This window comes from Primulina tabacum, chromosome 3 (genome assembly GCF_025594145.1).
Source record: "Primulina tabacum isolate GXHZ01 chromosome 3, ASM2559414v2, whole genome shotgun sequence".
Classification (NCBI taxonomy): Eukaryota; Viridiplantae; Streptophyta; class Magnoliopsida; order Lamiales; family Gesneriaceae; genus Primulina; species Primulina tabacum.
In genome coordinates this window covers 1,290,632-1,304,114 of record NC_134552.1, presented here as the reverse complement: position 1 = coordinate 1,304,114, position 13,483 = coordinate 1,290,632, and the positions used below count along the sequence as shown (strand labels likewise).

The 13,483-nt window shown below is 36.6% G+C and overlaps 1 protein-coding gene across 1 annotated transcript; it reads left to right on the top strand.

The window, feature by feature from the left end:
* Window positions 1-5,972: 5,972 nt before the first annotated feature.
* LOC142539209 (uncharacterized) lies at window positions 5,973-8,209 on the top strand. Its single transcript, XM_075644495.1, has one exon. The coding sequence runs from the start codon at window positions 6,068-6,070 to the stop codon at window positions 7,973-7,975; it is 1,908 nt and encodes a 635-aa protein (XP_075500610.1). The 5' UTR covers window positions 5,973-6,067; the 3' UTR covers window positions 7,976-8,209.
* The last annotated feature ends 5,274 nt before the right edge of the window (window positions 8,210-13,483 follow it).

The window sequence follows — 13,483 nt, the reverse complement described above, 5'->3', positions numbered from 1 at the left end:
AAAAACAACCCACAAGTTGCCATTTTCGAAAATACTATTTAAAATATACTATACTTTAAACAAGTAAAAATAATTATTTAATAGAAAAAAATTTCCCTCATATGGATCCTCGTCTTCATTCCTCGATCGCGTCTCAATAACATTTAAAAATACAGTTTTATGTATTCATGTAGAAAACTACATTTTAAACATGTAAACATGTTTACCACATTTAATAAATGCAATTAAAATATTTTACTTAAAATACATAAGAAATTTGATAATTTTGCATGCATGTGGTTCACATGGACCTTCAAATTTTCGGGACGTTATAGTTTGTTAGCCAATTAAATTAATTCAGTGATTTTTTATGCTTTTTTTGCAAATGATTGGGTCCTAGTACAAAATAAGGGATACAAAGAAAATTTTAAAATTAATAATTTTTTTAGGTGGGGTTGGAAACTACCATATCCCATCATTGGTTCCATCTCTGATATATGGATGATAAATACATATAAATTGATAACATAAAAATTTTTAACACAAAAAATTTATAGAATTTGAATTAAATGTTTGATAAAATAAGGATGTCTAATCAATTAATAGTTTATTTTTGGTACCCAATGAGGACTTGGTAATTAAAATTGAATCTTATCTAAATAAATTGTTTTTTTTATTTTGTCGTAATGCTGATGTTGTACAATATTAATAGTTCTCGATATCAAATAAGTATTTATTGTTGGTCCCACGTGCAGAATTTGAGATAATAAATCCGAAAATAAAGAATAAACTGGACATTGAGATTTACGTGGAAAACTCCTAAAAATTATTAGGGTAAAAACCACGGGTAAGATGAAAAGAATTCCACTATAATATTTTGTGGTGTACAACTCACTCACTGTGTTTCCAAAGAGAACACACACTCTCTTAATACAGGAGAACAAAACACCTCCCAAATATTATAGAACTAAGCACTCAAATGCTTATATGATGAGAGAAAACTCGAAGAATGGATGATTTCAGAATGAATAGGGGATCTCTATTTATAGAGCCCCTTATCTGTGTGAAAACGCGTTAAAAACGCGTTGTCCGTCTGAAATTCCTACGGATTACTAACTCACGTTTTTTGTCTGTCAATTGTTGACTAATTATGCCGACATTTTTCCCACTTAGAGATTTGATTGAGAATCAAACACATCTCCACACAACATTTCAATCTTGCCATTCTCTGCTGTTTACGTTTCTGCTAGGCCACTTGAGGATCTACACCACTCAAACTTATCTGTGTTCACTGACTTGGTCAGAAAATCAGCAATGTTATCTTTTGTATGAATTTTCAGCATATCCACGCTTCCTTCTTCTACTACTTCTCGCACAAAGTAAAATTGAACTCCAATGTGTTTAGTCCTGGAATGAAAGGCTGGATTCCTTGCAATGTGCAAGGCACTCTGACTGTAACAGAACAAATGAACATTATCTTGTTTGTGTCTGATCTCCTCTAATAATCTTTTAATCCATATTGCCTCCTTGCAAGCTTGAGTAGCTGTCATATATTCTGCCTCTGTTGTAGATAACATCACAACTGTCTGCAGTTTTGAAACCCAGCTTACAGCTCCCCTCGCAAGTGTAAACACATAACCAGTAGTAGATTTCCTCTTATCAGGATCACCTGTATAATCTGAATCGACATAGCCCCTGAGTATAAAATCTGATCCTCCATAACATAATGCAGCATTCGAGGTATCCTTAATGTATCTAAGAATCCTCTTAACAGTGCTTCAATGCTCTCGTCCAGGATTCGCCATATACCGACTAACTGCTCTCATTGCTTGAGAAATGTCCGGTCTTGTACATATCATGGCGAACAACAAACTTCCCACTGCTGATGCATATGGTACTCGAGACATCTCAATCCTCTCTGCTTCACTGTTAGGACACATCTCGGAGGATAACTTGAAGTTAACAGGAAGAGGGGTCGAAATTGGCTTACTATCTTACATGTTGAAGCGTTGCAAGATTTTCTTCAAATATGTTTTCTGGGAAAGCCAAATCTTTCTGTTACTTCTGTCTCGGTGAACTTGCATCCCTAGAATCTTGTTTGCTGGTCCCAAGTCCTTCATATCAAATTCTCTAGCCAACTGTGCCTTTAATCGTTGGACCTGATATTTGTTGGGGCCTGCTACCAACATATCGTCTACATACAACATCAAAATAATATAATCATCACCTGACCTCTTGAAATATGTACAAGGGTCTGCACTCAATCTGTTGTATCCAAGGCTCATGATATAGGAATCAAATCTGTTGTACCAACACCTCGGCGCCTGTTTGAGACCGTACAGAGATTTTTTCAACCTGCAAACCAAGTTCTCTTTTCATTTTTCCGCAAAACCTTCTGGCTGGAGCATATAGATTTCTTCTTCAAGATCTCCATGAAGAAATGCCGTTTTTACATCTAACTATTCTAGATGTAGATCAAACACCGCACACAATGCTAGTACCACTCTGACTGTTGTAAGCCGAACCACAGTAGAAAATATCTCATTGAAGTCAATACCTTATTTCTGAGCATACCTTTTTACCACCAATCTGGCACGATACCGCTCCACTTGGTTATTGCCATCACGCTTGATCTTATAGACCCATCAGTTTCCAATGGCTTTCCTCCCTTGTGGTAGTGTAACAAGATCACAAGTTTTATTCATGTCTAATGCCTCCAATTTTTCTTGCATTGCTATCATCCACAAGGATACATCTGAGCTTTGAATAGCCTCGTGGAAACTCGATGGCTCACCATCCTCTGATAACAGACAATATGCAATATTGCTTTCAGTGATATAATCTGAAAGCCAACCTGGTGATCTTCTGTCTCAAGTTGACTGCCTAACATTGGAAACTTCAGACTTAACATGTTCTTGTTTTTCGTGCTCTGGTACTGTTTCACAAGAAACTTGACCTTCGTCCGTCTTATTTTCCACCTGAAAAATAGTAGTTTCTGAATTCGATGTGCCTTTGTCTCCCTTTACTTTATCTTCCTCGAAGATAACATCCCTGCTGATGACAATCTTGTGAACAGTAGGATCCCACAAGCGAAACCCCTTTACTCCATCAGCATAACCCAAGAAGATACATTTTCTGGATTTCGAATCCAACTTCGATCTTTCTTGCTCATTGTATAGAACGTACACCGGACTTCCAAATGTATGCAAATGAGAATAATCTGTCGGCTTCCCGGTCCACATCTCCATCGGAGTCTTCAGATCAATCGCCACTGAAGGAGAACGATTGATAATATAACAAGCGGTTTTGACTGCTTCCGCCCAAAATGACTTGTTCAGAGCCGCAGTCCTCAACATAGCTCTTGTTCTGTCCAACAAGGTCCTGTTCATCCGCTCCGCCACTCCATTCTGTTGAGGTGTGTAAGCCATCGTGAACTGTCTCTTGATTCCCTCATGTTGACAATATACATCAAATTCGTCACTGATATATTCTCCTCCATTGTCAGTCCTCAAACACTTGATTTTCTTTTCTGAATCAAGTTAAACCCGCGCTTTGAAATCTTTGAAGACTTGGAGAACATCTGATTTCTTCTTGATTGGATACACCCAACATCTCCTAGAGAAATAATTAATGAACGAGACAAAGTATCTCGCTCCTCCTAGGGATACAACCGGTGCTTGCCAAACATCCGAATGAATCAGCTCCAATATGCTTTTGCTCCTGGCAATAGAAATGCCAAATTTTAATATGTGTTGTTTACTGGTAACACAGTGCTCACAAAAGGGTAATGACACTTTTGTAAGTCCCGGCAGCAGCTTCCGTTCTGAGAGAATTTTCAACCTCCGTCCAGACATATGCCCGAACTTTCTATGCCATAATACTGTTAATTCTTCTCCTGAACGAATTGATGCAACAACTAGTTCTGCCTCTTTGTGTGTTTCTCCCAAAAGTACATACAGATTTGCAGCAACTTTTTCCGCTTTCATAACCACAAGCGCACCATTCACGATTTTCATGATCCCGTTCTCGATACGAGTTTTGCACCCGAAGTCATCCGATTGCCCCAAAGACAAAAGATTCTTCGTCAGTCCTTTAACATGTCGTACCTCCTGTATGGTGCGAATGATGCCATCAAACATTTTAATTTTGATAGTACCGACCCAAGCGATTTCCAAGGCATGATCATTTCCCATGATTACAGATTCTCCTGAGACTGGTTAATAATGATCAAACCATTCTTTTCGAGACGTCATGTGCCACGTCGCTCCTGAATTCATAATCCATGTATCACAAAATTTGTGTCTGCCTTCTGTAACAGTTGCCGTTTCGCTGAATAATATTTCAACACTTCTTGAAGTACTGGCCACATTTCCTTGAGAACACTTCTCGATACTCGTACACTCTTTCTTGAAGTTCACTTTACCGCCACATTTAAAGCAGTAAATATTTTTCTTCTTACTTCTTGACATTTATCTCGTCTTTGGCTCCCACTGGAGTCACGGTCCATAAATCTTCCTCTTATAATCGGTAAAGCCTCTGCCAGCTTCGAAGTTACCAACCTATCTTCCTTATTCTTGCGCCGGTTTTCTTCTCCGAGAACCGTAGTTAAGACATCGTCGAATCTTAGAAAGCCCATGAGAATATTGTTGGTTATGTTGATGATAAGTTGATCATATGAATTTGGTAGACTTTGAAGTAGAAGCTCCGCACGTTCATTTTCCCCTATTTTATGCCCCATGGAAGTTAATTGGACAAATAGAGTATTTAGTGTATTGATATGGTCGGTCATCGATGAGGATTCCACCATCCGAAGATGATAGAGTCTTCTCAATAGGAAAATCATGTTGTGTAGCGACTTGACCTCGTACATCTTTGTCAGAGTATCCCAGATAACTTTGGCTGTTTTTATCTCAAAGATACTTGACAAAACTTCGTCTGCTATAGCCAAGTGTAAATTGGCAACAACATTATCATTCATCCCATTCCACTTTTCATCATCCGTAATTTTCACTGATCTATCTCCAATAGCCGCCAAGCAATTCTCCTTTTTTAAAACTGCTTGTATCTTTATTTTTCACAGCATAAAATTGCTTCCGTTGAACTTTGCTATCTCGTACCTTCCCGCCATTATGTCTACAACAATTTTAGTAGACTGGACAAAATAATCATGCCTTAATAAAAAATCTCAAAAAAAATCTTTTCTGATGTGGAAGATCAGTCTAGGCTGCAACCACAGAGTATACTCAGAATTTTAAGAAATTTTAAACCAAGGCTCTGATACCACTTGTTGGTCCCACGTGCGGAATTTGAGATAATAAATCCGAAAATAAAGAATAAACTGGACACCGAGATTTACGTGAAAACCCCGAAAAATTATTTGGGTAAAAACCACGGACAAGATGAAAAGAATTCTACTATAATATTTTGTGGTGTACAACTCACTCACTGTGTTTCCAAAGAGAACTCACACTCTTTTAATACATTGAACAAAACACCTCATAAATATTATAGAACTAAGCACTCAAATGCTTATAAGATGAAAGAAAACTCGAAAAAGAGATGATTTTAGAATGAAAAAGGGATCTTCATTTATAGAATTTTTTATCCGCGTGAAAACGCGTTGTCCGTCTGAAATTTCTACATATTGCCAACTCACGTTTTTTTTCCGTCAATTGTTGACTAATTCTGCCACATTTATGGAAGCAAATGGATACAAAATTTATGACTAATACCCAATTAGTTTTACAAGGATTAAAAAAAAACTAGAATAGACAAATTTAGACGATGAGTTCGACGGATGATTCATGTTTAATTCACACACATTTTTTACAAAATATATTAAATATACAATAAAAAAAAAACCGACCGTGTGGCTGGAAAACTAAAAGTTCACAGTATTCCACGTGTCAGCCAATGAATGGATCACAAAGCAATCACCATGCAAAAAATCTATACAGATAAGGTGGTGGTGAGATAAGATGCAATCTTAGACAAAGCAAAACAGTGCAAGACATCTATCTCCCCTTTTCGAATCCCAAAAACTTTTAAGATTTCTTGAAAAAAAAAAAAAAAAAACTTAAAAATTTCAATGGCCATTGCAAAATTTCCAGATTGCTTCTCGATATCTTCTTGCTTCTACTGTAACAGCAGAAAGACCCTTCAGCACATTCCCATTCCATACCACTTCTGCAGCAAAAATGAATCCCATCCCTTGGTTTCTTTTCTCTTCTTGAATCTAAATTCAAGAATCACGAAACCAAACTCTTCAACTTGTTCATCCCCATTTGTATTGAAAGAAGGTGAATCGACTTATAATGAAAATGTTCCGGTGATTCAACAGCGTGTCACGGTCTTAGCGAGTAAGGTGGAGAAATGTGAAAACATTATTGATTTACCGAATGATTCAAAGGAATGGAATAGTTTGATATGTGGTACGTGTAATGATCCACAGACTCAAGAGCTCGCGTTCCAGCATTACGAAAAGGCGAAAGAGAAAACGGAGTTTAGACCTCAGAAATATACGCTAAATCTTCTAACTAGGTACTTGATTCGTTCCAAGAATTGGAATTTATTATTTACACTCTGTGAAGATTTCAAGAATTTTAAGGTTATTCCTGGGAAATCTACATGTCGCGCATTAATTGGTAGCTGTATTAAAGCTAGAAAATTCAAACTTGTTAAAGAACTGTTAGAAATTTTATCGGCTGCGGATTTAGAAGTTGCTGTTTCGGCTTTCGATTCGGCCATGAAAGGCTACAACCAGTTGCATATGTATAGCAGCACGACTGTTCTCCACCAAAGAATGAGATCTGGTGAAATTTCTTTAGATGCCGCTTGTTGTTGTCGAATAATGGAAGCCCATTTGAAAATGGGACATTACGAAAAAGCCATTGAAATCTTTCGAGAAATTGAGGATCGAAAAATGGAAAAAATTGGTGATACCCCATCTCCGTTTTTCTCACAGATTTATTGGATTATATGTGAATCCTTAGGGAAACTAGGCCGGTGTTTCGAAGCTCTCGAGTTATTTAGAGAAATGCAGAAGAAACGCATACCCAAAGACCATTTAATCTACTCGTCTTTGATAAGTTCTTTTGCAAGTATTGGTGAAGTAAAACTGGCTGAGGAGCTTATGGAAGAAGCAGAAAGCAAGAAAATGTTAAGGGATCCTGCTCTATTTTTGAAGCTTGTGTTGAGGTATGTCGAAGAAGGGTCGCTCGAAAAAACTGTTGAAATTGTTGCAACTATGAAACGAGTAAATGTTAGAGTGTCAGACTGCATATTTTGCGCGATTGTGAATGGATTCTCCAAGAAAAGAGGTCTCAAACAAGCAATAAAAGTGTATGAAGATCTTGTCTCACAAGGCAGTGATCCTGGCCAAGTGACATATGCATCAATCTTGAATATATACTGCCGACTTGGATTATATTCTAACGCGGAAACGCTATTCTCGGAGATGGAAAGAAAAGGATTTGATAGCTGTGTTGTGGCCTATTCTAGTATGGTTGCTGCGTATGGAAAAATGGGACGTATAAGAGATGCGATGAAACTCGTAGCCAAGATGAAAGAAAAAGGAGTTGAACCTAATGTTTGGACGTATAATTCTTTATTAGATATGCATGGAAAGGTTCTAAACTTGAGGGTCATCGAAAAGACATGGAAAGAGATGAAACGACGCAGAGTTTCCCCAGATAAAGTGAGTTACACGACTGTTATCGGAGCTTATAATAAGGCAAAGGAATTGGAAACTTGCATCAAGTATTATCAAGAGTTTAGGTTGAACGGCGGGACCATTGATAGGGCATTGGCCGGTATCATGGTTGCTGTTTTATCGAAGATGAATCGAGTCGATGAACTAGTTGAGATGTTGCAAGACATGAAAATGCAGGGCACTATGTTGGATTCGAGGTTTTATAATTCGGCCATGAATGCTTTGAGAGATGCAGGGCTTCAAGTTCAGGCCAGGCGTTTGGAGGAAAGCTTTAAGGTTTCTTGATGAATTTGAAAGGGCTGCGATGCACATCATGAAGATACTGGCTTGCATGCAGAAAGATGTTCTTGACAGAGATGAATAACCTCGAATATATTTATGTATGATCCGATCGGGGATGAAACGGGCCACTGAATAAATTTTCGGGGATGAATTATGTAATTTATATATAAAAAAATTCAGAGTAGAGAGACCCGAAAATGAAGGAGCCGTGCTGGTAAGGATGTAATCGAGTCGAGCCGAACTCTTGAATGTTTGAGCTTGGTTCGTTTATAATCGAGCCGAGCTCGAGCTTTATTTAACGAATATATGCATGGCTCACGAGCTTATTCAAGTCTTTATCGAGCCTAAACAAACTTAATAAATATGAATTATATATTTAAATTTTCATTAAATTAATTAAAAAGTAAATTATATATTTAAAGAAAAATATATTATTCTTATTAAAATTTGTAAATTTATTATAATAAATAAATTTAATATATTTTTCTATATATTTCATAAATAATATGCAAAATCAATAAATTAAATATCAAAACTATTATTTTTTCATCTAAAAGATTATTAATGAACTTACCAACGAACATGTTCACGAGCTAACGAGCCGAATAATGTAAAGTTTGAGTTTGATTTGTTTATCTTAACGAGCCTCATTAAACGAGCTCAAACGAGCTTTTATCGAATCGAGCTTCGAATAGCTCACAAACTGTTATGTTCGTTTACATCCCTACGTGCTAGATTGGCACTTCGAATGTTATAAACTAGATTGAATTGAATGTGACAATGGGCAGTAGCGAGGTATCAGGCGGTAAAAAATCAAATCTGTGCAACAATTTTTGGTGGGTAGAATATGACATTTTTGTTATTTTAAAAAACTTTTTATTACAAAAATAAACATTTCATTGGTAAAATATTATTATTTTGGAAGTCCTTCAGATGCCACTTTTAAGGTAATTTCAATTCATCTCACATTGTTTGCAAGATTTGTTGAGAAAGAGCGTGTTAGATGCTATGAACACTAATTTATGTAAAAAAAATGCAAATAATTTAATTTCTATGGAATCAAAGGATGGTGGATTCCAAACTCAATTTTTGTTGGCAAAATCTTGTGTGAGACGGTCTCATGGGTCGTATTTTGTGAGACAGATATCTTATTTGGATCATTCATGAAAAAATATTACTTTTTATTTTGAATATCGGTAGGGTTGACTCGTCTCACAAATAAAGATTCATGAGATCGTCTCACAGGAGACCTACTTATTATTCTTTCTAATCTCCACGCCAAAAATAAATGAAAGAGAATAGAATTTGACGAAACATCTCATTGTTTATTATACAAATCGGTATGAAATTGAAAAAGTGAAAATATAATAAAATAATGTTGAAATATGAAAAAGAACCATTCTTAATGTTAGAATAGGAATGAAAAGTATGAAAGACAATTTGAATAAGACTATTATTTTTGTAGAGAGTTTGTAAGATCCGATGGATTCTTATTCTTTTAAGATTATTGGGCGGTTCCCATGCTCCCCCACTGTTCCATGATCTTTTCCATTATCTATCAGCGATCTTTCCCTGCTCGTATGCACTTGACTTATTCTAACCAGTTTGAATTCCGAATGAGCTATCTTATAACATCTAATCTATTATTCCTCCTTTTTGGGTTTTGGGCTCAATTCACTTGGACTCTAATTAAGTTTTTAACTCCAACAAATGTGTCCCGCAAGCATTGGCATTATGAACCAATTGTTTGTGTATATGCCTATTTGCAACTTGCCCTTTTGCAACAGTGAAATCCAATTAATGTTTTGGAACTGGATCATTCATTCTGAGCCAGATATCCCATTCAACTCCAAAATTGGATTTTAAATTAATAGAAGACGTCTTCCGCTCTCACTTGCATTCATCTTCTTCTCGCTCATTTGTCCACAAATCAAAAGACTTAGTTCTATGCCTTCTACATATCTCCCTTGCTGTTCTTGATCGTCTCTATCTCAAAACCACAATCTCTTGTTGCTGCTACCGTCGGGATCGCTACGCCCTTTCTTTTAATTTTTCTATGAACTTCAATGGGTCAAATCTCTATTGTAGTATCTAGATTAAATTGACTTGCAATGGGTTGAAAAGACTGTGCTTCAGCCTCCACAATCTCTACATCATCTACTTTCCAAAATAATAGGAGCTGGTGCATAGAGGATGATATGCATTGATTTGCATGGATCCAATCTTTGCCTAACCACGCTTGGAAGTTGACATATGAGTTTACCACGAAAAATATGCTCAAATATGACACTCCCCACAGTAACATGAGCTAGGAAAACCCCAATGGTCTTGGTGGTTTTCCTAGTAAACATAACAACAAAAACTTTTGTGGGGTTAAGTCCTTTTCACTCTTGCCCAAACTTCCTAACATCCTCACCAGAAGCGCATTAATGACTGATCCAATTTCAATTAACACTTTAGACATTGACTTCTCATTTACAGGGCTTTGATATACAACAGTCTTATGTGTTTTGTAATAGTAACTGTTGTTTTTTCAATAATCCTCTGCTTGGGATTATTTGGGAGATCTTCTCTTATGATAACCCAGAACCATCTTCGGGAAGTTTGCCGCAATTATTTACCGCTTTAACTGATACTTCAGGTGCTGACTCTCTACACTCTTCTTCAATAAGTTTGAAGTTCTCTGGTAGTATCACCAATCATGTGGCATATTATATTGAGATGTAGAACTTTCCTACACAAAAATTTGGAATTTTTTTGTCCTGATTGTCTTCTTCACTCAAAAAAATCATCGTCCTCATCCACCAGTTTATCTTCAATAGCCGACCTACCAAACTTGGATATGCTCTCTACCTTATTTTGAATAGCTGACATGTCTGGTGTGAGTTCATTCCTCACCTTAGAAAGTTCTCCTCCTTTTGTGGCAGCATTCTTCTTTTCCGAGTCCTGGTGAGTGGTGTAGGGTATTTTTTTATGTTTGGCCACTCTCCAAATTTCCTGTATTTGACTTTAAGGCGGAAACACAAATCTAACTCTAACCCCTTGTTCTTGCATTCTTTTCATTGGGATCCTTTTCACTTGCTCATGATCTATGTTATGAAAACAACCTCCAACCCTCCGATGACATGACTCCCCATATAATTTTCGGCTCTGTCTATCGCTAGAAAATTACCCGCCACTCACTGGCTGCGAGCTTATTGTTCTTCTTGAAAAATGTTGGTTTCTCAACCCAAAGACCGTGGTTCCCCTAACATTTCTAGAGTAATTCCGATTATCAGTTTGTGTTTTCAGCTCACTAGCACTTGCCTCGAAGATTTGCCCCTTCGGAATCCAACACACTTCTTTATTTTCTCTCAGTGACTGAGTACTCCCCCGGCCTCTTTTTATTCCGAAAGTCGCGTGAATATGTAACATTCACCTTGACTGATGCCACCGGAGGAAATGGATCATCATCCACATCCATGGTTTCTTGCTTTTCAGGGAATTTCAACATTGCTCTATTGATTATTTCCTGCAAAATATTTTTGAAAGTCCAACAAGTCTTAGTAGTATGGTTAAATGCAAGTTAGTACTTGCAATAATTTATGTCTTTCAACTCCTCAATGTTTTCTTGTACCCCCGAGCTTTTGTGTCATCATTTAATTCTTGTAAGCGATACATGGCCCCATGTTCAAACTCTCTAGGCTGGTATAGAAGATTAGTCGCCACAAGCTCATAATTCACTGGTACCTTTACATTTCTATTGTTGTTCTCTTGCACAGCTGATTGATTCGTTTCACCAAACACCTCATCCCTTCTTTGTGGTGGTGTGAACCTTTTCGCCTGATTGGGGAGTATATTTTCAGGGCGGTGAATATCACCTGCTTTTGAACTCCCTAAACCTATTTCTACCTCCTTGATATGGTTACGCCTCTGAGTTACTTCTTTCTAACTTGTGTTCTGATATCATTGGGTGGATCGATTTAATTTACTCATGAATGACTTCAAACAATCAAACATTTCTTGTGATATCTCCTCTATCATCATAGCAGTCAACTTCTCCATTAGTTGGTTTGAAACTTGAGCATACATAGCCAGGGTATGATCTTGTTGAAGATCCAACTCCCCATGTTGGTATGGAAATGTGAACCTTAGGTGGTGAGAGTCACACCTTCAAGTTTCCCACTCCTTAGTTATGTATCTTTCTCCTCGGCGGCAAATTTCGGTCCCATCAGGAATGCCAACTTTTGTTTGCACAATTTCTTGAGAATGAGTGCTTGCCAGGTGCTACAAACATTAATTTATGTCAAACTCACAAAAAATATGACTTCTATGGAATCAAACGACGATGGATTCTAAACTTGATCATTCGTTCTGATATCTTAAACAAATACAACACCAGAAATAAATGAAAAACAATGGAATGTCATGAAATAATATCCCAACACGATTGTTTATGTACAAATCAATAAGAAATTACAAAACATTAAAATATAATAAAATAGTATTGAAATATGAACGAGAACTATTCTTAAGGCTAGAATCTAGAATGAATAGTATGAAAGACAACTTGATTAAGACTATGATTTTTGGAAAGAATTTGCAAAAGTTTGTCGATATGTATGTATGTTTTCTTTTTTGATGGATTATCATTTTCTTCAGATTATCGGGATGTTCCCATGCTCCCCCACTATTTCATTAAATTCACGAACGTGCTCAGTGCTTATTTGTTAAATTTCTGATTACTGATTACTGAATACTGATTACTGATTTCGGAATATTGAATACTGATTTATATTATGAAAATAAGAATTTATGTATATTATTCATATTACTGTTTCTGTATGAAATTGATTTCAAAAACTGGGAGTTATTCCCGCCCCCGCTTACTGAGTGACAACCATATCACTCACCCACCAAATCCATCTCAGATAAGAGCGAGGAAGAATTGTTAGAAGAATAAGAACGTCATCAGTTCTGGGGCTGGTGAAGAAGACTGCTATTTTTCTCATTTCTGATTTATGTAATTAGATTCCGCTGCATTTGTTAAGATGGTATTATGTTCGGTTTTACATTTCCGCTGTAAAACATTTGAGTTTGTATCAGACATTGAGATTTCAGTATTATGAATAAAAGACTGGTTTCTGAATTTTGTATTTCTGAGGCTTGTTGTTTTCGAATATAAATTTGAGAGCAACGCCGGTGTCAACCAACCCCCGTCCCGAGGCGTGACATTGAAGTGGTATCAGATCAAACCAGGTTTCATAATCTGGGGAGGAGGAACTAGAAATAATAAGTTCTGATAGACTTCTGAAAATAAGTCCTGAAAGTTACTGTAATAGACTACTGAAAATAAATTACAGTAATAGACTACTGAAAATAAGCTACTGTAATAGAATTCTGAAAATTAACTATTGTAATAGACTACTGAAAATATAACCTAACTACGTACAGTTGGAAAAAATCAGTAAGGGAAACAAATCAGAATACAGTAGAGCTCTGAGTGTTTCAGCAGCATGTCTGAAATAAGTA